The following is a 24,778-nucleotide window of genomic DNA, read 5'->3' as shown; positions in this document are numbered from 1 at the left end:
TGCGAATCCCAATTCCCAAGGGGTGACTATACAAGTCGGCTCGGAAGTGTCAAGCTTTGCTTCCGTTGTGTCCGGGTCCCTGGTGTAACGAACGAAGACCGCAAACCTCGTAAGAGGAAGGCGAGATAGGATGAAAAGAAAAGGGACTAGACCTTCTGACAAAAGATGTAGCAGAACGTGGATTGCAGAGAAGGGAAAAAGACGAGACGGGATGGGCGAGAATAGAAGGTGGGAAGACTGGATAGATGAAGGGTTTGAGAGCCGGTACGGAGGACGGTACATCGATAGGATACTAGGTTCTTAGGGGCACACTTGCAAGGTCCACGGGTACAGTAGCGAGATGGCGAATGCAACGGCCCATGGCGCCCTGGCGCCGCTGGATAGGGGATTGAAATTGGCCTGGCCGGGGTGGTTGGTGAGTGGTCCCGCCAGGCCCGCTGTCGATTTGGGGCAAGGAATGGGAAAGGAAAGGAAAGGGGGGGAGGGAGTGCAATGGAGTGCTCCTACGGCCTACCCACAACCCAAGCCATGCGTCTTCCTTGGCAATAAATGCCGCCAATAACAATAATCGAGTCGGTTGGCTTTGAGCTCGATGTGGAACCGCACCTTGATCATCTCTCTGCTCGAGTATGTCCACGGGTACGGCAATGCAGTCAAGGTACTGGACAGCAAGCGCCGCTAATGCTTGAATGGTCCCCGAATAATGAAAGTCTTGGGGCTTAATATCCCACGTCCTAACGCTAGAGCTCTTGCTGGAGAAGAGAAATGGCTGCTCCTGTAAGGTTGGTTTCGACCGAGCTGGCAACACAAATCTGCACCAGCATCTGCATGCGACGATTGGCCAAAGCAGCATTCGTAACGGCGTGCCCCAGATTGATGTTCAGGTGGTATAAGTCAGGTTCCCAGACGACCCAGTTCAACGTGCCTTCAAACCTTGTGCTCTCGTACTCTAACAGTCGTTGTGTAAACGAAACGGCACTTTGAGCAGAACGTGGGCCATAACCTTATTGAGCCTGTCCCAAATACAGTATGTCTTCGTTACGCAAGTTTACCCCGTTCCTGCTAAGGCTGAATGCCAACCAAAACTTGGAACAGAGAACTTTTAATCCACAATTATCGCCTCCATTGGCATCAACACGACCGACCGACGACCATCGTCGCCACAATTCATGTTTGCCCTGTTTAAAAGCATCAGTAAACGAGAGACCCCCTTCCCGTATTCCCGCATACACACCTCATGAGGGCCGGGTGGCATTGTTGGCGCATCAACAGAAATATAAACAGTGGCTTCTAGCATTGCGATTAGTTCGCGATAGGCGCGATCGTCGAAAACACCTCGGGGCTAATGGGCTCATGCAGCCCGAAGTCACTACTGCATATTGTGCCTTATTTAGGCCCGGAAAATGTAAGCGTAGTCTGCACTGCATTTCGATAACCTTCGCACAAACTTCGTCGCAGTGCCGGTAGACTGTACTGACTAGGGACTACGGACAGCAATTTGACACTGCGCCATGGTAGAGAACAAGGCCAACTGAAAGCCCAGAACATCGTCCCAAGCGTAAAGGCTAAGTGATAGTTGTAAACTACATTCGAGTCAAGTTTTGAATAACCAAATTAGAAACACCATAAGATCTGTCTACGCGTCACAAATTTCGGTCGTTCGATAGTAGGAACAGACTAGACTAGCCAGGGGTCTATTCCCAACTAGGCAAGTAGTTGCTACATACTCCGTACGGCTGATAAGAACCTAATGCTGGCTGCACACGAGTCTCGTTCGCCCTCAGTGCTGAAACCAGGTAACACTACAAACTCGTATCACTATGCATGGCACAACTTTTGCCAGAACCTTAAGTGTGCTATGTCCGAGTTTCTTCTTTTATATAGTGATATCGTCACAAGCTGTGATAACACTGGCTGACTGGTATGACTCGTGGCACGGTGTATTGGCACAATATCGCGGCGCTGTTATATACAACACTGTCTAGCCTATTTGGGAGATAAGCAACGATAATCATTGGCAAAGCCTTTGAAGCTCATTCCTCTGCGATCCACCCCGTTTCAGATGCTTTGGGCTTGGAAGTGGTCCCTTGGCTCCGCGATGACGTCGCCTTAAACACAGTTGGGAAAGAATATGTCATAACCGATATCCATATAGGAAAATATTACTTCGCAGCCAAAAGGAAATAAACAACCTACAGTATATCCTAGAGCTTTACCCAGTATGGTGGCTTAGCACTTCGGTACTTATCCATCCAATGAGTTGCATGAAATTCAGGAGCCCGATAGGACGGTGGGAAGATGTGAAAGGCGTGTAACCAGTACTATGTATGACCCCTGCATGAGAACCGGTAAAGGCGGTGTTCTAGGCGCTGATCAGAGATGACGACGAGGTTTCGCGGCCGCCGAGCACCATCTTGTTTACACATGATTAATGTCAACGCTTTAAGTTCGCAGCCGTCGCAAAGATCTCGACACTCATGAGGTCTTCTTTACAGCCTGTACTTGTTCCACCTACGATGTCATTTGTGGTCTTGCATTCAATTTTCTTGGCGTGCTGCACCTCGCAGATTGCCCAGAGAATTGTCAATAACTATACACAGGCATTAAATGGTTATTGGGAGGATTACCGAATTGTGCCCGCCACTGATTGCGCAACCAGCATGCCCCCCTGTTGATCTTGAAATGGTGTGGTGGGGGTAGTAGCCGCCAATGACAAGTGACGATAACCCCAGGTTAGAAAGAGATTTCTCGATCAACATTTGCCCTCAAATGATCGTCGAAGTGCTCTGCCACTAGTGTGCAGATACTTGTGTGTACAGAGTCTTACAGTAACACGCTTTTTTTCATTATCTCAAGCTGACTCGACTCACGAAGCAGTCGTCCGTGTACAATGCGATGGTGGTAAACCATAAATGCTTCCAAGCTCATGTTTTTTTTTTCTTTCTTTCCCACATGGATTCCCATATCCAGCAAACCCCTCTGAGCGGAGACGGCCAAGGTCTAGATTCCATTGCTTCTACATAGCTGCCCCACGGACTCGGGATACATTGGCTCTGTTGGTTTGAAGTACGTCAGGTTAAATAAGGCTTTCTGGCGTGGTAAGGTGTCATGCTTTCCTCCGGACATCTAATCCAAACGATGTCAAGCACCGAAATTTGACTGCCATCAACTTAAATCACGACAGTCGAGTCAATGGACGGAAATACTGACAGCCCACCAATTTCAATGCCGTGACAATGTGACGCATTCGAAACCAGCAGATCTGCAATCCACCACTCACAACCTATCAGTAGGAGATCATCATTGCGCTTAAAAGGGGGTTTCGCAATCAACGCAACGCACTGCGGCTCGCAGCGCAGCTGCATCCCGCTGATCGTATTTTATTCGAGGTGTATTTTTTTTCTTTCTCTTTCAGGCCCGCTTCGACCACTGCCAACCTCCGTGCCGTGGGGCACCCCAGGTACTGAGCAATCCACAGCAAGTAGCGATCGGCCAGATCGACCGGCACCAGCCTCAACATGATCTTCTCTCAGCACAAATCTAACTCGTGGCAGCATTGAGTTAAATTTCATAATCTACGAGTAGTATGCAACAGTCTGTGCATACTAACTTGAAATACCTAACCTTAGACTAGTCCGTACTGGCAACGTAGACCTCGCGCTTAGGAACCGCAGCTCTGGCATTTGACGGCCGCCTCAAAAAGAATTCACCCCCGAATATGGTAGCTCCTCAACGTGAAACATGCACACCGGGTAGAGTATCTGGGGAATCCATGAACAAATTAATTGGTCGCACGTGTAGGGCTTCTAGCTTTCCTTTCGAAACCTGGGTGACCACCCAAGTACGTCTAGATGGCATTCTGAAAGGGTTCTTTGATTGATGCCAAGCCGGGTCTTCTGCAACACAAACTGCAGTGGTCGTTCTGTGTTCTGTAGCACTCTCGAGTGGGCATACTCGACCAGCGTATTGGGCTCCTCCAATACACATTGGAGGCTTGTAACCTGTCCAATGCCAGACCAACTTAAACTTATGCCCGGGACCATTGACTTTTCGCCTTCTGACCAACATGTTCCTCTTAAGCCCAGAGAACACTGACTTTCCTCCGAGACATAGCATGATTCGGACCGGCATTCGCTTCTGCATGTGGCCGATACCTCGTGTGGTCTGTCGGCTGTTGACATGCTTTTGTGTTTCTCCTTTGGCAGGCAGGACCACCACTTCCGAGCTAAGATGTCTCACGATATTGTAAAGCCTCCACAAGCATGTGCTGAACGTTCTCCCGCGGCGTTCTCAGCTGCCAATGACCTATAGTGGTTCAATGATTACGGCATCAACTATGGCCACAAAAGGTTACGACGCCGCATAAACTCGAAGATCACTAGGTCGACCGTGATAGCTCGTCTGGTCCATTCATATATTGCTGTCTCTTCACTGAAGAGGGCACTGCCGAATCCAGCAACTCTCGAGGTTATCCTGTATCACGTTGATGAAAGCCTATCAGGAACCTACTATAACCTCTGAACGTTTGAATGCGTTGCTTGGGTTCTGTACTTGGCAACACTGCATTATAGCTGGGCACGCTGCATAGCGCCGGACTGCGAGATATAACCGAGCGGTCATTATTCCCGAGTATACCATTTCCAGCTCGGTCATCCGCACTCCGCAGGACAGGTGGAGGATGAGCTCACAGTTTATGCTTTGGTTACCACGTTGGCCACCCCAGACCCTGGACGACAGCGATTTTCGCGAGTTGCCCAATCTGGACAGGACGTGCGGCTCCAAGTTCCCGATTTATCGCAACACAAATGGTATATAGTTCACTAGTGTATGCAAATCAGCATTTACCGGGTGGCATCCAATTTCGATCAAACAAGCCTGCGTTGTATGTGGCTGTTAATAACCTTATCCAGATTGGCTTGGCACCGGGTTACTCTGTGTTTCCCAGCGGAAGCGCGGTAATTTTCGTTCAACAGACAGTAGTGTCCTGCAGTCAAGGCCGCCCTGATGCGACATTCGGCCATCATTGGTTAATCACTTCACGTGGGATCTCATACACGAAGCGAAGATAAGCAACTTCTTGAGCAACACAGTATCTGAGTACCTTATCCCGCCGTGGCTGCATGAATTTGACAGAGCAGCAAGCTCGTGCAGAGAGAACTCGACACGGATTGCAATCATGCGGCATGACCTGCTAGAAAACACCTTCATAGCAAATACGAAAAGTAGCACAGCTGTGCAACAACACCCGTCGGAATTCTGCGCCACCTCGCAGCACAACAGCACCTGGAACTTTACATACGCTCAACTCAATAAATTTACAGGTACTTTCACCGGCCTTGCTGCTGTGTCATCAGATCGTAAGTCCAAAGCTTGAATCTTTGACATCTTTTCCGCATTGAACGAATCGGTTAGTGCCCAGATGATGCAATTGCTCGCTTGGAATAGCATTCCCGCAATTCCATTTCATTTGGTGTGAACGATACTACCTCAACGCCTGTGCCTCCATGCACGCCCGTTCCACGAACCGACCTAGCTCCTGCCAATTTAGACCGCTACGCAACCCAATTTTTTATAATATTTTTTTAAACGTTGCTGCACGAACCGCCCTAACTAGGTAGTGTCTGTCAAATTGTAGATCTTCTGGATGTCGTGCAACTGGGACGCAAAGTCCACCTCCAAATCCTTTAGCAGGCCATCCTTGAAACCAAAGACCCAGCCGTGCACAATGGGGAACCCATTCTTCTCATAGCTCTGCTGGACGGCCGCCGTCTTGATGATGTTGCGGCACTGCTCGATAACATTGAGCTCGACCAGCCTGTCGTACTTTGCACTCTCGTCCTTGATGCCGTTGAGCTCCGACTCGTGCAAGCGGTAGACATCCCTAATGTTCCTAAGCCAAGGGTTCAGCAGCCCGAGGTCCTTGGGGGTCATGGCGGCCTTAACGCCGCCGCAGCCGTAGTGGCCGCAAACAACGATGTGCTTGACCTTGAGGTGGCGCACGGCGTAGTTGATGACGCTCATGACGTTGAGGTCCGTGTTGCACACCAGGTTCGCGATGTTGCGGTGCACGAACGCCTCGCCCGGCTCCAGCCCTGTGATGGCCTCGGCGGGGATCCGGCTGTCCGAGCACCCGATCCAGAGGTACTCGGGCGCCTGGCCGGACGACAGCTTCGCGAAGAACTCCGGGTCCTTCTCAGACTGCGCGGCTGCCCATATCTTGTTATGCTCGAAGACCTTGTCGTGCGTCTTCTTGAGGTGCCTGGTGATGTCGTTGTCCGGCATGGTGCGCCAGCTGCGTTTTGTTGGGCTGACGGGCAGTGCTGATGTGCTAGATGAAGATGTTGTTGAGCTATAGAAAGCGTGAGGCTGGCAGTAGGTGAGCTTCGTGAATCCTCTTCTCGTGGATGTGAGAAGGGTGGAATTGATCCTAGGCTTGAACATCTGAGAAAGAAAGTCTTATCGTATGTTTTTTGAGGGAATTTTCGGGGCTGTGATTGGGGGTCACCGCGGAGTTCTGCTGCTGAGATTTGCGATTTTGTTGGACGGCCAAGAGGGGATCAAACGTCACTTGGTGGGCGCGGGATTTTGGAGGGTGAGCCACAGTACGCATACAGTGCTTCCCGCCAAAATGACAGGAGAACGCCGATTGAACCTTAACAAGCCAGATAGCCTCCGAGGAGGCTATCAGGCCTCACGATCCCGTGGACCAGAGATCATAGATGTGCCAATATAATATAGTATAATAGACCTAAAACTAAGGGTATGAATAGAAACCTGGATATAAAAGTCATTTGCGGCCAATCACGATTGACCATCTAACAATTAATGGCACCTTTACGGTTGATACTGAGAGCTTATCCTTGCAGGTGCGCTTTCAGGCCCCACAAATCCAGGTAAAATCGTACGACTTTTCTGTCGCCTATAGTCAACTCGTATTCTATCGATAATGAAACATGAAATTCCACACATGCGCGAACGGTCTCATCCAGATATGTAGACAAGTGCCATTTTGGCCGCACTCAAAATAGAGATCCCGTTTTACTTCCTCATCCTGGCCTCTCCACTCGTCGGAAATGAAGTGCTACCAAATGCGTGCCCTTCAAGTTCGACAGCGGGCGACGACCCTTCCAACTCAGCCCTGTATTCGTCCGCCTCATCCCACAAACTCATCTTGCTGAATGGCCGTGTGTCTAAACTTGTCGCTGAGCTTACTAAGCTCGCTGCAACCGATTCCGGCGACGAGACAGCTGGTGGTGTCGATAGCAAGCTGCCCGTGCACTGCCTCTCCAGAACGCTAGCTGTGGGTGACATGCCTGTTGCGTCCAAGGAGACGAAAAGTTAGTTCTTGATGCCTATAGTAGCTGCTGCTTACAGTACCCCAGTTCTCCTCCCCGAATGTGAAGAACAAGGATGAGCGATCTTCGTAAAGAGAAACTGGTTAAAGATCCCGTTCTTTGCCTTGTGAGAATGGGGGTTTGGCAGGCTCCTGCTCTTAACGATGACTGCGTGAGTATACATGGAGGCGGCGGCGTGTATGTGTGGGTGTGCAGTGGAATGAAATTTATTACATGAGCTTGGGTTGATTGGGAACATACCTGATTTCATCTCGCCGAAGCCAGCAGGCACGTTGCCTGCTGGCTCGGACATGATGCGTCTGGGAAAGCCACTGATTGGTAGCACTGTACTGCCGGATGGATATGGAGTCTGGTGTAATATGAGAGAGAGCGAGATCTCGGACGTCTCGTCAAGTGTGGTAATGGTCAGAGGTTCAAGCTCGAAATGCCCGTGGAAATGCATGTCCTGTAGGATCGTCTGAGTGAGCACAATCTGTCGTGCAGGCAAGCGTGTCTTGTCCTCCTCAAGCAGGAAGTACGGCTCGAAATCGCCTTCGAGGCAGGAGGTAGAGACAAGCAGCCATCCGAGGGCTTTGAGCTCGGAAGATCCAAGCCTGAATCTACAGTATATGGCACCTACATCGAACGAGCATTAGAAATAGAGGCAGTGAAGTCTAGGTAGTGAGTAGACATACCAGTGCATGTGTAACCTTCGCTGGTCTGCTTAACAGGCCCTGCGTCCTTCTCGAAAAAGAACGTGCTTGCTACCAATCTATGAACAACTTCCAGCACAATACCGGGGTTTCGTCGAATCGCATCTTCTGTGTGTTGCTCGAGGTCATCCATCTTCGTCACATCGGCGAACTTGGGCAATTCCGAGAAGAGCTCGGGATTCATGCGCATGTATCTTGACCGGTCAGACTCTGCCACAAATCCCCGTGACATGTATTTATTCCAGATCTCTTCGCCTTCTCTGTGGTCATCAGATCTCTCTGCACCGGCGCCCGGGTTATTGAAGGAGAATAACATTGGTGTTCGTGGATCACGGTAGAAGTATCCGGCATTTGAAGTTCTGATAGAATCTGAGGAAGGTGTGTTGGTATTGCCGCGCACTTTGTAGTTGCCAGCACCGCCACGGCCCTGCCTCATGACGGCACTAGCTCCAGGTGCCATGGATGTTGAAGTAGCAGTGACGGATGGTGTTGAATGACTTGTGCTTGAGGTCGCTCGCTTGTCGCCAACATTTTGCCCGGTGCCGATGGAAAGAACCAGATCTGGCCGGTGTTTGTCGTTCCATATGGCCTTTGCTTCGTGGTGGCTAACCCATATAGGACATGTCTGATGGACGCCACCGTCTACATATTCATAATCCGTCTCTTCCTTGCGGAACGGCTTGAAGAAGGGTTGCGTGGCAGAAGTGGCTCGAGCAGCTTCCCATATACGGATCTCTCTCGATGGCACATCCGCACGCGCGAATTGAAAGGGAAGTCTTTTCTCTACAGGGTCAGGCCGGTTGTAGTTAGCGAACACCACAGCCTGATGTTCAATCAATGTAGATGCCGTGACAGCTACCTTGAGAGACACATTGTGACGTGACCTATTAGTGCTCACGCCAAAGAAGGGCTGTTCAGAGAAGTACCTTTTCAGCGCCTTCTCGAATGGTTGTGTCTTGTACAGACTTCCGTGGTACAAGCTTGAGATCATGCCGAAAACGGGAACATTCTTCATCTCGCGTGGAATGAAGGCCTCCTTGCAAAGGTCTTTAAATTTTTCCATGGTGGCCTGGGCTGACCATTTCTTCACTCCCAGGCCGATCGCTATTATGCCGCCCATGCTAGAGCCGATTATGAGGTCGAAAAACAGCTGTAGTGGTAGCTCAGGCCCGAGGATCTTCTCCATTTCTCGGAGGATAGTAAGCTGGACAACCCCCCTTATGCCACCACCGTCAAGGCAGAGCGTCCGGGTACCAGCATGATCAGGCTTGATGTTGAGAATCCATGGAGGGCTTGCTATGACGTCTCGAATGTGCAATGGGCACCGGCTGATTTCTATGGTCGTCTTTGACGTCCTTGTACCATAGATTTGCACACAGGGAAGACAGAGAACATGACCACAAGGCAGAGCACATTCTGGGAGCTCTCGTAAGCAGCAGAGACAGGCTGAATAGCTGATGAAGTCGGTTGCAGCTCCGAGTATATTCGAGTACTGTTCATTGAGTCTTTCTCGGTGTAGGAGTGCAGCGACTTGGATTTCAGGCATGTCCGGAAATTCCTGGCTAAGTCTGAAAGCAGACGACTGCAATTGGATAAGGCTCTGTCTTATAAAATGATTCCATGTTGGAGCGAACTCAGAAGGATCAAGATCAGACTCATAATCTCCATTGCCGATGATTTTGCCCTGGATGTTCTGATGGCCCTTGGGGTTGTGGCCAGACCTCATGTTGCAGCATTGTCCGGACTTCCCAGGATAGGCTGAATTTTTGAAACTACATGGCCAGTGCATGTCTGCAAACGTCTGCATGGCAGCGGTACAAGGCTTCGCATATCTGTCATCCAATAGGCGCGATGCTGTGCCTAGCAGATTCTGGCGTACGGTGTCGAACATGACGCAAGATGCTATTATTGGCACCATCGCGCGGAAAATCTGTTTTGCGTTGTTCTTGACCTTGCTGTTGGCTGCTCGATCACGGATTGCCAAGGCCAGATTCAAGATATTGCCTTCAAAATTCCTCGAGACGGGACTATGTCGCAACGTCTCTTTAATGAAATCAAAAGGGGTGTCCAGATCGGTAGTGAAGTGGTCGAATGCAGCATGAAGGTAGAATTGAAGCTTTTCCGGAGTAGCCAGCATGCGTACTTTTCTCTTCCTCAGATGTGAGAGTTGAGCACGATCCCGAATGAGGTCCGCTAGCTTCCCAGATTGATCATTCATCAGCATGTACGAGCCCTTGTAGGGGATTCTGACGACACTGACGGATGCATAATAGCATTCCAGCAGCTCTTTGGTGCTGCCAATATGTTTTCCCCTTTTGCGCCATTGCGTGACGTAGTCTTGGATAACAGGCTCTCTGTGAACCGCACCTGCAATATCAGACATGAGCATTTGAGTGGCCGTATCGACATCCCATTCCTTCTCGTCAACGCCCGGTTCTGTGGCATTCAAAACGATGACTGCATGTGGAAGTACTGGTTGATTTAGCGACTTGTCGATTGATGCTGCTCCCCATTTTAAGAGTTTGGGCAGGACAGTGGACTCGAATGCTCTTGGGTTTCGCAACACGAAGACAACGACATCAGAAAATGTGTAAAGAATGCGAGGGTAGAGTTGCGCAACTGCAAACTCCCTCTTTCTGGTGTTGGGTGTTTTTGCCCAAGCGATCTTTCTTGATTGACTGGTCTTGTAGCCGTTTGCAAGGTCGTCTGCTCGGTTCCTCAATTGCTTTGGCAGCATCTCTCCTCCGCTAAGACCCTCACAGTCGCAAAGCAGCAACGGCTGGCTCGCATGTATGGACGACGGATCTGCGTATAGATGAACGTCGCCCGTTGTAGGGATACGGTCATGATTTGAGGAAGTGACCGGAGAGTAGTATCTCGGAGCCTCTGTGGACGAAAGATCCTGTCGGTCTATGAGCAGCTTAATTATTGTGCTTTTGCCAGCTCCTAAGCATGCTTCAGTATATGCCCATCACTTTGAACAGTGATTTTGGTCTTACCAGTCTCGCCAATAAAGGATGCAAGTTGAGGATGGCGCTCTGGGACGTCTTCTCTCACAGAGTCTGCCATGATAGCCGCAAATCTTCCATAGTCATGGAAAACGGGGTGTCCGGTACCATCGCGGCCAAAGCCAAACCATGAAGTATCTTCATCATCGCGCAATTCAGCCTCATGTTCGGTTTCAGAACGAACAGGCTCGAGGATCTGACGCATACGAAGCACCACCAACGGGTCCGACCTTTCATGTGCCCTGCCATCCCTTAATGACCAATTAGCAAACTAGAACTCTCGCGACTCCTAGGCCAAGCCTGGAAATAGGACTCACCAACCAACTTGACCCGGCAAGTGAAGAATCCATTTGGACCAACAGCCGTCGCAGAACGAAAGGTTGTTGCACTGGACGCAGCTATAAATTTTGTCCTTGGTGGTGCCACAGGTTTGACAAGGTTGCGTGACAGAAGGAGCTATAGCAGCCATTGTGGGTTTGTATATGTCATCACAAGGGCTACCAATCGTCTCCGTTTCTTTGTACGTTTTTTGTACGTAAAACAACGAAGATCTAGAGTTTGACAGGTGATGTCCAGTATTATTTCAGCCGCATGAGGGGTTATAACAGAGCGGTACGTGTGACCGTGTGAACTGTTACACACTCTCTCTTCCAACCCCACGACCCACAACCCGTATCCCGTAGCTAAAAGGTCGCCTGACGTGCAGGCTTGGCGCTGTACAACTCTTGCGTTATCGTCATCCCAGCAGATTCGCCAGCCTGATCGGCATAAGCGCAGATAGAGGTAAGGCCAACGCAGTGACGTTGCAAGGACAGTAATTGCCTCTAGAAGTTGTCTGTCTGTCACGGCGGAAGGGTCAAGCTGTCGTTCGATAGTTATTTACCAGCGCTGTCCCGCCAATGCGAAAATGTGCATGGTCATGGGAATCAGGGCAATGCTGACTGTGGTGCTGCGAGATCAGTTCGTTGAATGCTTGGCTCTATAGCTTATTAGCTGGAACTAGCATCAGAGTTACATTGGGGCCCACCACTTTTGCTTACTATCCACGTCTGCCACGAGTTTTAATTATCTGACCTCCAACATCACACAGTGCATCAGCCTCATGGCTTCCTTGTTTCTGCAATCGGTTTGTCCCGCATGCTTATTTGCTGTTGTGGCTCGATCTATTGTGTCTATGTATCCAATTTGTCTTCACCCAGGAGCCCTGGCATTCGCGCATTGGTACCAGTATCGGGCTACGTCCAATCACGTTACCAATAGACTTTGGGTCTCTGCACGACGAAAACAAAAGTCAGAGCGGTGGCCGTGCGATGAACTGATCTTGTAGATAAAGAGATGGGTCAAAGAACATGTTTCAGCAGCCGTGGAGATATAAGAGAAGGCGATTTATTTGCTCATAGATTATCCACTATCACCCAAGTCAATCTGACTAACCTAGTTGATACAGTGAAGATATAATTACGGTACCTTTCCCAGGACGATGATATCAAGCGGTGGACTGCGCGACTACACATACCGAAACGCAACGGTTGGGGAAATGGCGTATCTTAGTCAATACCTACATGTCGGTAGTCTAGTAGGAACTACAATGATGAGTGAGAGAACTTAAGAGCCCGTATATGAGCTAGTCTCAACACTAGTTAGAAATCCGGACACACGTAATACTAGTTTAGTGGGTGTATAATCATAAAACTACTGGAGACAAGGCAAGCGTATTTAGGTATTTTGCGCTTCGATAGGTACCATGAACGACGACACAGTGCGCTAGTAATACATATCGTGATGGGGCGTCGCAAAACTTTTCTTAATTTTAATTTAAAAAAAAAATATTTTTGAGAGAGAGAGAGAGAATAATCGGTCGGCGGCGAATAGCAAGCTGAGCTCGGAAGCGTTTGCAACGTAACTATCCCATGCCACCAAAAGATGCTGCAAAGGAGCATGCACTAACAATTACTCTGAACCTCACATGCAAACTGGGGCGCCGTAGCATTTTATCAACGAAGCCCCTCCCTGTTATGGTTTCTTCCGTCATGCACATGGCGAATGAAGCGCTTTGACGGTGTAAACAATCCTGCTCATATGCAAGAGCCCACCTGCCATGGATTTCAATGGCCGGCTTTGAAAGGAAGAAGAACAATGCGATTCTGTCTCGTTGCAGGGAAAGCACTTTGGTTCCTGAGGGAAAGAGTTCGTGTGAGATGCGAGAATAATTGACACACGCACCGCCACAACATGGCCACAACATGGGTTCGGAGCCACAGGTGCCACATTCTTTTTTGGGCCCGCGGGATGAAGTCATTGCTTCCTGGGCGTCGATCACCAAGATTTTGTCTTTGATTTTGGTTTTGGTTTTGGTTTTGGTTTAGGTAACGAGGTGAATATGCATACCTCGTAAGCAATAGTTGTTTCAATACCGCGAGTGACTGCGAGGCACACCAACAATGATATGACCTTTTGTTCGCTTCTCTAGTCTATATCTTCACGTCGGCATCTCCAACTTTTTCGCCGCCCTTCCACCTGTCTGTCAGACATCAAACCCCAACCCCAACATCGTCAAGTAAACACCCTCGCCATGCAGAACAGCATTCTATCAATACCCTTTCGAAAGGGTGCGCAGTTGTCGCTGTCAACTGCAGTGAGGCAGTACATCTCCACCAAGTATGATCAGCATCCGGATATGTTCCGACAGGACCTCGACGTCATTGAGTCACTGCGTCGCGATGCAGTCAACGTTCGAGAAGCACATCCGAGTGGTGTCAAGAAGCTGCAAGCCTACGCTGCACAACTGGTCTGGATGGGCGGCAAGTTCCCTGTAGATATTGGCGCCGACTTTACCTGGTACCCGTCCCTGGGCTACAATACAGAACGGCCCATTGTACACAACAATCTCCAGTACGAGCTCGCCAATGTTCTATACAACCTCGCCGCATTATACTCGCAACTTGCCGTCACGAGTAATCGATCAGATACCGAAGGCTTGAAGACAGCCGCAAGCTACTTCAACCAGTCGGCAGGCGTCTTAAAGCACTTGAAAGATGGCATTATACCAGAGCTGCGGACTACTCCTCCCGAAGATATGGACGAACATACTCTCGAGGCCCTGCTTCAGCTACAGTTGGCCCAGAGTCAGGAGTGTTATTGGCAAAAAGCTGTTATGGACGGCTATAAGGATGCGTCGATAACCAAGCTTGCAGCTCGCGTTAGTGACCTGTACAATTTAGCAGGAGAGGCCGCCATGCGCTCCGAAGCAATCAGCAGTAGCTGGATACACCATATGAGTGCCAAGCACCACCACTTTGCCGCCGCTGCACAATATCGTGCGGCATGTGATTGCCTAGAGAAACGAAAATACGGCGAGGAAGTGGCAAGGCTAAAAGATGCTGTTGCTTGTGTGGACGAGGGCTTGAAGGAGAGCAGAGGCGGCTACCTTAACAAAGTTGTTGTAGAAGATCTCCAAGGTTTAAAGAGACGTGTCGAAGAAGACCTGAGGAGGGCCGAGAAGGACAACGATTTGATTTACCTTAGTACGTCTCGAACCTGACCTCGTACAGCTTATGCCAATTCTAACCATTTCCAGATATCGTCCCGCCCAAGTCAGAACTCAAAGTTCTTGACAGGGCAAATATGGCAATAGCTCGGATACCACCTCAGGTATCTGCACCACTTGACCATCTCAATGAGAAATCCGAGTTTGGCCCGCCATTATTCACCAAGCTGGTGCCCTACTCTGTTCATATCGCTGTATCCATTTACGAAGAGCGCAGGGACCGTCTCGTTAACCAGAACATCATCGCAGAGCTAGAGGTTTTGAATGAAAGAGTCCACGAGATACTATCCTCTCTCAATCTACCTGGCTCTATCCAAGCATTTGAGAAGCCTCTAGGTTTGCCCGGTACTCTCGTCCAGCACGCCGAGGAAATCAGGCAAGCGGATGCTATAAGCCGCCTACAACGCAGTTTTGTGGATATTGACAAATTGCGCTCGAGCGATCTTGCTATGTTTGAAGAGGGTAAGGAGCTGCTAGAGGCAGAAGAGGAGGAAGATATCCGTCTGCGGCGGCGTTACGGTACGGAGCGATGGGCCCGCCCTGAAAGTCGTACTGAGACCACTCAAGGTGCAAAGTTGTGGAACCAAGTCAACGAAGCAGGCGGATGGTTTAGTAATAGTGCGAGTAGTGACGCTTTGGTGCGCGAGAAGTTTTACGCCGTGGAGCAACTACTTGTAGTTCTTGCTGGCCCTGATCGGGGCATTATGGACTTTGTGCCTTCTTCAAGGCGTACTGAAATACCCGAGACCTTGAGACCGGCCATTGGTCGGCTCCGAAGTGCTTACAATGACGTAACACGTCTTGAGAGTCGTCGGCGTCGCAAGGCAGAGGCACTCCGTGAGAAAGCAAAGAGCGATGACATCAAGTCCGATATTCTTGGAGAGGCCGCCCGGTTGGAACGCAACCAGACTGTAGCTACCGCAATCGTCCCAGCACACTTCGAGGAGTTCTTTGAGAAGAGACTAGATACTCTATACGAGCCCGATCTAGAGCAGCTGCAAAAGGAAGCAGCTGAGCAAGAGAAACTGGTCTCTGATCTGATTCGTGTCAATCGCGAGTTTGAGGGCCAGAAGAAGGTTGTTGGCGATAAAGGCAACCGTGAGCGTGAGCAGGCCCTGCAGAAGCTTGAGAACGCGTATTACAAGTACAAGGAACTTGTCAGTAATGTTGAGGTTGGACGGAAGTTCTACAACGATCTGAGTCGTATTGTTGGTGGTTTCAGAGACGGAGCCAGGAGCTGGGTCACCGAGAGAAGGCGAGAAGCACGTATGTTGGAGGATGAGTTAGCGATGCCGCCATTACACAACCTCAATATCAACCAAGGTGCACAACAAAACTTCACTCCGACGCAGAATCACACTCCTCAACATCAACAACCACAAACTTATTACAGTCCACCTCAGCAGCCTCAACAGCCAGTCAGACAACCCGTCCACAGTCCAGCGGAAGCTCGCATCCAGAGCTGGGCGCCTCCAACTGAGACGGTCGCTCCTCAACCACAGCAGCCCAGGGCAAATCCAATGCAAGCGATGTGGAATCCCGAATTGGGCATCAAGTTCGCAGGGTCTCCTGCGCCAAATGTCGGAACTGGAAACAAGCCCCCGCCATCGGGGCCATGGGATCCAAACAACGGAATTCGCTTTGGTTAGTTTGGTCAAAGAAGTGGACAAATATTTTATGGAAGCCAGAACTGGTTGCTAGTAGGCTCCTACTGCTATCATATGCAACAAACTTAGAAATCCAGCTTCAATCTAACAGGTACTTTGTAGTTGTTAAGCGTGGAGCGAGCACATGAAACGTGAGTAGATGAATTTTCCAAAGCCATGTCGATAGATACCAGAGTCCACGCGCCTATGCAACTTTCTGTATATACGACTTTATATGCAAGTCTGAAACGGAGATTGTACCCAAAAGACCGTCAAGCCGCCAATCTCCGTCCCTATATCTTGTGTTCTCGAACATGTGGTAAACAATCCCGCGGGGTTTGTTGCTCACAATTTTAATTCACGGGATTGGCGTTCTTAGACGCCAGCTGTTTTCAATATTCCAAGTCCTTTGGTGACTGGTCTTTAGTTGGTTACGACCCTGTGCTGCACAAGAGACTTTGTCGTAATCCCTGATAAGCCCATGCTCCCGGTGTTAATGCTTCTTATTTCCGGCGTAGCATCGAACCACACAACGTTCATGAAGCGTTCACGGCTCCGAACATCCAGGTCCAATAGACTACATCAGTGCTATCGCTGTTGGCTACAATTTTACACTAATTTCTTTAGACTTGCACTTCATTTCAAAGAATACTCAACTGATAAACACCACGCTTGTCGCAATATGCCAGACCTCAACAACGTCAAGAAGGCCATGGACGCCGTAGACGCCGACCCTGAAGCCAAAGAGCTTATCCTTACCTTTGGCGACAAGAAGGTCCAGAGGGGCGAGCACATTGGACGTGCCGGTAAGCTCTTCTCCTTTCTCCTCACCGAAAAAGCTCCGTGTTGACGTCAGCTGACTTACTCCTACAGGTGCACAAAAGGAGCCCACTCTCTGGTGGCCCAAAGCAGAGCCGGGCAAGACATACCTCGTGCTCTCTTTGGACCTCGACGGACCCTTCCCGTCGTTCCCGGTGCTGGGTCCCATCCTGCACGGGATCCAGCCGGGCCTGAATGCCGGCGACCAGAAGCTCGACTCTGATGTCCCGCCCGTGGCAAGCTGGATTGGTCCGGCCCCGCCGCCGCTGAGCGGACCTCATCGCTATGTGTTCTTCTTGTACGAGCAGCCGGCTGCTTTTGATGCGAAGAAGTTCACGCCGCAGAAGGCAGGGGAGGAGTTTCCGATCACTAAGAGGATCAGGTTCGATCCAGATAGGTTTGTAAAGGAGGCCGGATTGGGTGAGGTGCTTGCCGGGGGCTGGTTTAAGAGCAACTAGTTAGGGTGGTCACGATTGGCTATTGCCATGTGATGATGATTGAGTGGCGAAGTGATATTGCATAGTCTGCAATCGATGTGTAGCAGTTTGTTTGGACCGGAAGCTAAGCGTATTCGCGTTGATAATTTGCTAATCTGTTTTCATTTCTTGTCCGCAGTATCGATGTGTCACTTGCTCTTCAGCTGGATCTGGAGTCGTAGCGGGGCACGGCAAATACGAGATGCCTCCGAAAGCGGTCCAGACTCCAAACACTATGATTCACAGTCTGGGCTTTCCTAAATACTTGTTTCAGTCTCAGTGTAGACGCAAGCATATTATTGTCATGAAATTAATAGTTTTTGGCCAAATCTCTCCGTGCAAAAAAGTAATTGATCAGAATGTCGCATTCGGAGGATACGATGAGATCGAAATTGCGGAAATTGGCATCACTTAAAGGTCCCTTCCTGGAATTCGACGGAGATCTTCTACCCAGTACCCCACATGCGGCTTTCGAGATCTGGCTCGGCGAGGCAATCGCCAGAGGAATTACCGAACCACATGCCATGACGCTTTCGACGGTGGACGAGAGCGGGTGCCCCGACGCTCGAGTCCTGATTCTGAAAGATCTCGATGAACGCGGTTGGCACTTCGCGGCGAAGGACACAAGCCCCAAAGGTCAACAGATCACAAAGAACGCCGACGTCGCCTTGACCTTCTACTGGTCGGAACTGGGCCGCCAGGTCCGCATTCGTGGTCGTGCCGGTCAGCTTTCCGACAAAGAATGCGCTGGAGATTTTCTTTCGCGCCCTGCTAGCTCCAAGATCAGTGCCATGGCGTCAAAGCAAAGCCAAGTCCTGACCTCACCAGATGAGCTGAGAGAAGGGATGGCCGGTTCTCAAGCATTCTTGCGGAATAATCCCGAGTATGTTATGCCTGGTTGGAAAGTGTTTGCTGTTGAGCCAGTGGCGGTCGAGTTCTGGCAAGGAGCAACGGATCGTCAACATAGACGTATTGTGTACACTCGCGAGGATAAGCTGACTTGGGAGAAACGCAGTCTGTGGCCATAGAATTTGGAGACCATAGACATTTGGACCATGCCCTCTTTTCATTATAGTTCATCTAAGAGTTGCTTTCAAAGTGACGAGGTTTGCAATAGCCTACTTCTCTTCATTATAAAGTTGTCAATGAACTCAATTTCCTGGCGCACGCCAGGTCAAATCAAATGTTCATACCCATGGGCCGTGTCGTACTTCCACGCATCATGCATGCTTTGTTATTGGTTTCACTATCAAACTTGGTTGGGATCATTAATGTTATTACCTGACCATGCTACTGGATCAACACGGCAGCTACAATAATGTGGGCTACGGTGTACAACATAATTTATTATGAACGAGTGGTGGTGGGGTAAATAGCTATTTAGAGACCATATTTCGAAAGGATCAAAGAGAAACGAGGTTTCAGAAGGAATCGGACCACAACCTGTGATGAAACTCATTACCAGCAGCAACTTTCTTCCAAGATGAATAGTGAATGAGAACAATCAGAAAGATCGAGGAGCTAGAATGTATTTGACTCGGGCGATCAGCGCAAGTGCCCAAGCCTGCGGTTGAGCCTCTTATCCTACTTGGCCGTAATTAAAAGTTTTTTCTCTACAGTTTCGAGGCTGGATCCCATCACTACCACTAGGTCGCCCATTAATGTAAGTATTGGTGAGAATTCTCATGTTTGCTAGGAATTATAGGACTACTAGTAGTTGGTTGCTCCGTGGTTGGCCAGGGGGGAGATTTCAGTTACTTGGTTATGCCCCAGTCAACAAAGTGAACGAAGGTCGTCGGTGGTATGGACAGCTCACCCAGTACACAAGTACGATCCTCAGTCATAAATGCATATTGCCATTGTTTTGGGATAACTCAAAATTCAAAGATCGCAGTCTGGAGGTGGGCAGATTTAAGCGAAAAGAGCAATGCATCGTGGAAGTGCCATAATGACCAACGATCGTTGTTTATTCAATCAGCTTCGACCAATATTCCTGAAATCAAAATCTGAGCAGGCATCCAAAGTCAAAACTCCCATTTACACTTAGTCTAGGTGAAGTATTATACTCAGAATCGCCCGTACCACATCAGCTGTGTTATATTTGCTAAATAACCAAATATAGTAGTTATGAGGCCCATGTCCGTATAGCACCTTAGAATCAAAAAGTAGAAGCAGAATCATAGATAGTACCTAAGAAACATCCATAGAGCGATTGACTGCTACAACACTTCCTCGCCGCTTAGCTCAACGGCTCGCTTGTCTCACAGTAAACACTGTACAACGTCCTCTGTTGCGATTAGCAAATGGAATTTTGTGTGTCATTATGCATACGCCGGAAATATCGGAACCCTGCATTATCCAAAACGGTTGCTCAAGACTTCTAAGAACTGTAAGAATTGATGACTCTCTGAAGTTCGATTTCTCAGAATACCCCTCGGGTCTAGGTTATTTCCATTACTGATAGCTTCTCCGATAGAAAAGTTGAATTTATGACACCTATATATCATATCTAAACGATAGCCAGAAATATCAAACCAGCCTCCCACACGCTAGAACTGTGCACTTCCCAGAAACTACTCGAAGAAAGATAGTTCCTTTTGGAACTCAAAAGCTGATCCGGAGCTGCTTCTAGTTACGTATAGGGGGTACGACTAGATAGTGTTACGCCAACTCGCATTCAATCAGACTCTCCCAAGCCTTTCCACCCTGCCAGATCTTGACAATCTTCAAACCATTAGCCGCCAAAAGATCAGTCCAGTCTTCCTCAGTGCGTTCCCGAGAGTTGAACAAGGTCAGCATGACCATATCAAGGGAAGTCATCTCCCAGTGAGCCTTGCTCTTGGGAATGACGTTTTCGTTGATCAAGAGCTTGCTGTATCCCGGTTTCATGGCCTCCACCGTATTCTTCAATATGGACCCGCACACATCGTCAGGCCAGTCATGCAGAGTTGAGTGCATGAAATACGCGCGAGCGGCCTTGGTGGGCTGAGGAGTGTGGAAGTCATATTCCATGCGCACGATACTTGTGTCAAGCTCCTTGATCTGACCAATGACTTTGGGTAAGTCTTGGAGGATCAGTTTTCCAGGGTGGCCAGGGTAATTTGTCTTGAAATGGACCAAGTCGTGTCCTACACCACCTGCGATGTCAACAATGAAGGGTGCGTCAAAAGCGGTTTCGGCACCTTCGATAAGCCGTTCCTCGACGGGGAATACCAAAGGATCCATCCAACGCAGGCGGCCTTGAGCGTAGGCTCGCATGTGGTTATTGAATTGTTCACCGTAGCCTATCTGCTGGAGCCACTGGAACATATCCTTGTTCGTCTTGTATGCCTGCATCATGGAGGTGTTGTGGGCATCGACGGGGTTATGGAACTTGTTATCCCGCGCGAATTCGTGAAATTGGTATGCGCCGGCACTTGTTCCCGAGCACCTGTTGACGGTCAGTAAACTTCGATTCAGGCGCTCATATTGCACTAGCTTAATTCAATGGTGTTGATTTACATAGCAATATGGCTATCTGCCATGAGCTCATGAGCCATAGCCTTCGTGAAGCTTGTGGTCTTGTACTCGTTTGGGCCAGTCTCTTCGAGGTACTGGATCGCCGAGAGGTGGCGCATTATACGCGCTAGCGGTATCATGAGTAAAAGTTGTCAGCCCTTGATTTGTGTGTAACATACCGAGCAGTACTTCGTCCACACCAGTTGCTGCAGCAAGTTCGCCCACCTTTTGCGGACGGTCGCCATTCTTGGCCATTGTCTGCCAAAGTCCTGACACCGAACCAGTGTTCAGAGCAGCAACAGCACCAGACTATTGGCATTCAATAATATGCCATATAATAAAGCGGTCATTATTTGGGGGAGGACTGACTTGAGACCAACAGTGTCTAAGCATAGTTTCCCGTGGTGTCTCTAAAGACAGGACCAGTTTCCATGCCGCCTGCAACATCACAAATCGAGCATCATCACTGTCAATGGTCAACGAAGGGAGACCAGCGTTGAGGGATTTCAGAGTTGGAAGGATAGCACCGAGGTTAGCAGGACTTCTCAGTACTGAGATGTCCACTAGTTCCGCTTCATGGAAGCCGTTGATGCTGGTTCGTACAGCCGTCATTATTTATGATAGCGAAATTTAACGAAGTGAGTATACGGAAATTGCAGAACGAGTGATCACCAAGTCACATAAATCCTTGAGGCGAAGGTATACGATACTCATTATTTGTAAGACGAAACAAAAAAAGTAATGAGAGTTATATATGTCGAGATTTCTTTTGCTGATCCCAAGCAACGGGTACTTGCATACTCAGCTGTATCTCGCAGCAAGAGAAAAGCAAGATTAAGCTCAATTGCCCCAGGATATCAATCTACATACATCCATGTAAATTCGCTCTCGCTGATTCGTTCGTTTCTGATGCATGCCTCACTGTTTGCTAAAATCACATCTCAATGGTCCGACAACACATGGTATACCATGCAGGTATGGCGAGGGCAACCCCTAAAAAGCTCTTCATTTCCAGCCATCTCCAAGCGCCCCTAATCGATCGACGTCCGCGTGACTTCCTCAACAGAGCGACCCTTATCATCAGGAGGCTTCGATGTATTTGGGTTTATTGACAGGACAGATTATGAGCCATTCTCGAAACCCCGGACAGCCCACCGTTATTTATTGGTTGGAAACAACCCATGCTCGAAGCTCCCTACCATGTCATACATCAAGTCCTCAGCCAGAGCTGAACAACACATCCGCTCTGAACCAATCACAATCATAGATTAAAAATGATTATATAAGACTGCAGAAGATACACATTCTGGACCACGTATTTCTGGACAGGGACTCGGGCCATGTGTTCCTTTAATAGCCGAGATATTGACGTCGGGGTTTGTGGTGAAAGGGATATCACTATCAAAAGAATTAAGTCAAAACTGGCTCCCCGATACCAAGCACTCAGTGATCCGATGCAGTCGCCATTTGCCTGCCTCATCCCTTGTGTAGGACCCTTCGCCCGGGCCTCTGGGTGGCGCTTTGCAGCAAACGTCGCCGAGTGGCACATATTCCACGTTATCCGGCTTCGCAGAATTCTTCAACGTCAAGAACTCCAGCATACGCAAGGAAGTAGCACAGCTATATGCATGTACCTGTGCCTGTATCCGGGGCTCAGGGCTGGCTGCAATGCAAGGGGTGAAACATGCAAACACCAGATCGTTGACGCCAAGGATGCTCTAGGAATCACAATAGCTAACTGGCCACCGCAACAGCGCGAACCTCTCCATCCAAAGGGTCTCTACAGAAATGCTCAGATCATCACGAAATTTTGTGCATCGTATCGGTCGAAGCAGGGTCTCCGTAGTTAGTACGACGAAAGGGAGGAGCAGCTTTGCGAGATGGTCGCTCCAAGTCTGGCCTATCCTGGGCATGCAACGACCACTTCTGGATCATGTAGTCGCGCAGATGAATAATAATGTTACTGAATGGTTTGGGCTGGAACTTAGATGGAGGTTTCGCCAATGGCTATCGTGGTCAGGCATATTGCTTCTGTATTGCAGTTCTATGCACAACACTTGGACGAAAGTCAAATATCTCCTTTTTTATTATTAATTTGTTTTTAAAAACTTTCAAGTTAAGACTATGTATGCATGGAAACACAACGTTCAGAGATTTATACAAACATGTCTGTTTCGAAATTGCACACGTCTCTCTTCGTCAATCAACAATTGTTTGCTATCTTCATCTTCATCGTCATCGTCCGAAGCTGATGGGGCTTCCTGATCCATCACATTTGCCTTCCAGCGGCCATGGGAGATAGATGATACAATGTGATGAAACGTACATTCAGCAATGATTCGTACTCATGATGTCAGACAGTAGATCGTACATTGTTATTGCAGCATCCCAGCTTCATTGATACTTCCCCTTACATCTGACACAGGTTTAATGCATGCCGTAGACTCTCTGCTCCAACTCAACACTATTCCTGTCTAACCAGGACACCATCCTTCTCACCGCTGCCCCTCTTCTCTGGCTTCCTGAATCCCGATAACCTTCACATGCTCCCTGATGCGTGTGATACACATGCGCATTCCTCTGTTTGCATATCGACCACATCTCACCCTCCACTTCACCCTGCAATGGCCTCTCCCGGTAAACAGACCTCAGGTTTTGGTGCCACCAGCCGGCCCTTTGCCTATTGACATCTCTGCCTTCACGCCTTGGGTACGCGATCAGACTCATCTGTTCCGCGTGCTTCCCCAAGCAGACCTCCTTATACAACCTGGCCAGCCCAGCATGATCCTCGCCTTTGCTCTCTCTCCACAGCTGTGCCACTTCGTTTCCACAAATATTTTTCAGGTCCCGCTCCAAGTACTCGGGTTTGTTTTCTTGACGCACACACAGCATACATTTCGGGCGCCAGTATTCCTGCTCTATCATGTCGGCGTAGCGATTCCCACACTCTGCGCAAAACCCCGGGATGGCGGCTCCCTCTGGCAGTGTCAGCGGGACGGTCTCCTCCAGACCTTTCCGGAGATCAAACGAGTCCTCGTGTAACGGAAACGCAACCGTGAACGGCGATTTGACGGGGATGGCGTGCTTACAGTCTCTGAACCTGAGCACCATCCTGCAGATGGGACAACTAGCTGGATCTTGCGCCGGGTTTTCTAACGACTCCTGTATATCTGCCTCATGGTCGTCGTCGGTTACCAGGGCATGGTAAATCTCGACCGCGGCCCAGTCGCCGTAGCGCGAGGCGAAGAATTTCTTGTAGCATTCATAGCCGATGACGTGTCCGCAGAAGAGCACGGCTGTCTGCTCGATGTGGTGAGCTTCGTAGAAAGGAAGGTGAGAGGAGGACTGACCACCGGCTGAGAGAAACGCGGGGACGCGGGATGAGATACTACTGGAAATGTTGAGCAGGTCGCCACAAATGGCACAGTGGACATTGAACTGGTGATTGGGGTCAGCTGAGATGGTATTTAATATGGTAGGCAGATAGGCCGGTACTTGTGACGTCTCGGCTACATGGCACATCTCTTGTAAATTGGCCATTTTTGAAGATCACAGCTGATTGTCCGATGTATCTTTGTATTAACCTCGACCTAGAAGGCATATGTACAGGCCAGTATCATTATGGGCTAAAAAGCTGCTATTATATATGATATGTTGCCATGAACAATGCCTTTATGAAGAATACAAAAGAGCTTTTGTGACATTCTTGACATGGCATCCTGCAAGTACTACACTAT

At 49.2% G+C, this 24,778-nt stretch overlaps 9 protein-coding genes across 9 annotated transcripts; 4 read left to right on the top strand and 5 right to left on the bottom strand.

The window, feature by feature from the left end:
* Window positions 1-52: 52 nt before the first annotated feature.
* On the bottom strand, window positions 53-1,059 carry BKA67DRAFT_149620 (uncharacterized protein). Its single transcript, XM_046095106.1, has one exon. It carries the CDS (start codon window positions 851-853, stop codon window positions 293-295), a length of 561 nt encoding a protein of 186 aa, XP_045960485.1. The 5' UTR covers window positions 854-1,059; the 3' UTR covers window positions 53-292.
* Window positions 1,060-5,610: 4,551 nt separating this feature from the next.
* Window positions 5,611-6,282, bottom strand: BKA67DRAFT_514207 (carbonic anhydrase; the record flags this gene model as incomplete). Its single annotated transcript, XM_046097633.1, has 1 exon — window positions 5,611-6,282. The coding sequence occupies one exon, from the start codon at window positions 6,280-6,282 to the stop codon at window positions 5,611-5,613; it is 672 nt and encodes a 223-aa protein (XP_045960484.1).
* Window positions 6,283-7,368: 1,086 nt separating this feature from the next.
* Window positions 7,369-11,524, bottom strand: BKA67DRAFT_514151 (uncharacterized protein; the record flags this gene model as incomplete). Its single annotated transcript, XM_046097629.1, has 6 exons — window positions 7,369-7,970; window positions 8,030-8,446; window positions 8,546-8,780; window positions 8,835-10,993; window positions 11,047-11,306; window positions 11,373-11,524. 6 exons carry the CDS (start codon window positions 11,522-11,524, stop codon window positions 7,369-7,371), a joined length of 3,825 nt encoding a protein of 1,274 aa, XP_045960483.1.
* Window positions 11,525-12,135: 611 nt separating this feature from the next.
* BKA67DRAFT_551369 (uncharacterized protein) lies at window positions 12,136-12,823 on the top strand. Its single transcript, XM_046101737.1, has 2 exons — window positions 12,136-12,432; window positions 12,503-12,823. The coding sequence occupies exon 1, from the start codon at window positions 12,158-12,160 to the stop codon at window positions 12,380-12,382; it is 225 nt and encodes a 74-aa protein (XP_045960482.1). The 5' UTR covers window positions 12,136-12,157; the 3' UTR covers window positions 12,383-12,432; window positions 12,503-12,823.
* An 804-nt stretch (window positions 12,824-13,627) lies between these two features.
* BKA67DRAFT_590404 (BRO1-like domain-containing protein) lies at window positions 13,628-16,251 on the top strand (the record flags this gene model as incomplete). The annotated part of the gene is made up of 2 exons (XM_046104587.1): window positions 13,628-14,579; window positions 14,633-16,251. The coding sequence occupies 2 exons, from the start codon at window positions 13,628-13,630 to the stop codon at window positions 16,249-16,251; spliced, it is 2,571 nt and encodes an 856-aa protein (XP_045960481.1).
* A 679-nt stretch (window positions 16,252-16,930) lies between these two features.
* On the top strand, window positions 16,931-17,525 carry BKA67DRAFT_654595 (phosphatidylethanolamine-binding protein; the record flags this gene model as incomplete). The annotated part of the gene is made up of 2 exons (XM_046106585.1): window positions 16,931-17,054; window positions 17,122-17,525. 2 exons carry the CDS (start codon window positions 16,931-16,933, stop codon window positions 17,523-17,525), a joined length of 528 nt encoding a protein of 175 aa, XP_045960480.1.
* A 274-nt stretch (window positions 17,526-17,799) lies between these two features.
* On the top strand, window positions 17,800-18,740 carry BKA67DRAFT_551365 (pyridoxamine 5'-phosphate oxidase). The gene has a single exon (XM_046101736.1). It carries the CDS (start codon window positions 17,903-17,905, stop codon window positions 18,569-18,571), a length of 669 nt encoding a protein of 222 aa, XP_045960479.1. The 5' UTR covers window positions 17,800-17,902; the 3' UTR covers window positions 18,572-18,740.
* Window positions 18,741-20,013: 1,273 nt separating this feature from the next.
* On the bottom strand, window positions 20,014-21,653 carry BKA67DRAFT_642419 (S-adenosyl-L-methionine-dependent methyltransferase; the record flags this gene model as incomplete). The annotated part of the gene is made up of 4 exons (XM_046105801.1): window positions 20,014-20,973; window positions 21,045-21,168; window positions 21,221-21,350; window positions 21,411-21,653. 4 exons carry the CDS (start codon window positions 21,651-21,653, stop codon window positions 20,205-20,207), a joined length of 1,266 nt encoding a protein of 421 aa, XP_045960478.1. The 3' UTR covers window positions 20,014-20,204.
* Window positions 21,654-23,468: 1,815 nt separating this feature from the next.
* On the bottom strand, window positions 23,469-24,757 carry BKA67DRAFT_642418 (uncharacterized protein; the record flags this gene model as incomplete). Its single annotated transcript, XM_046105800.1, has 1 exon — window positions 23,469-24,757. The coding sequence occupies exon 1, from the start codon at window positions 24,579-24,581 to the stop codon at window positions 23,469-23,471; it is 1,113 nt and encodes a 370-aa protein (XP_045960477.1). The 5' UTR covers window positions 24,582-24,757.
* Window positions 24,758-24,778: the final 21 nt, after the last annotated feature.

The sequence above is a fragment of the Truncatella angustata genome, assembly GCF_020726525.1.
Source record: "Truncatella angustata strain MPI-SDFR-AT-0073 chromosome Unknown BKA67scaffold_2, whole genome shotgun sequence".
Classification (NCBI taxonomy): Eukaryota; Fungi; Ascomycota; class Sordariomycetes; order Amphisphaeriales; family Sporocadaceae; genus Truncatella; species Truncatella angustata.
This window is presented reverse-complemented; position numbering and strand designations above follow the sequence as displayed.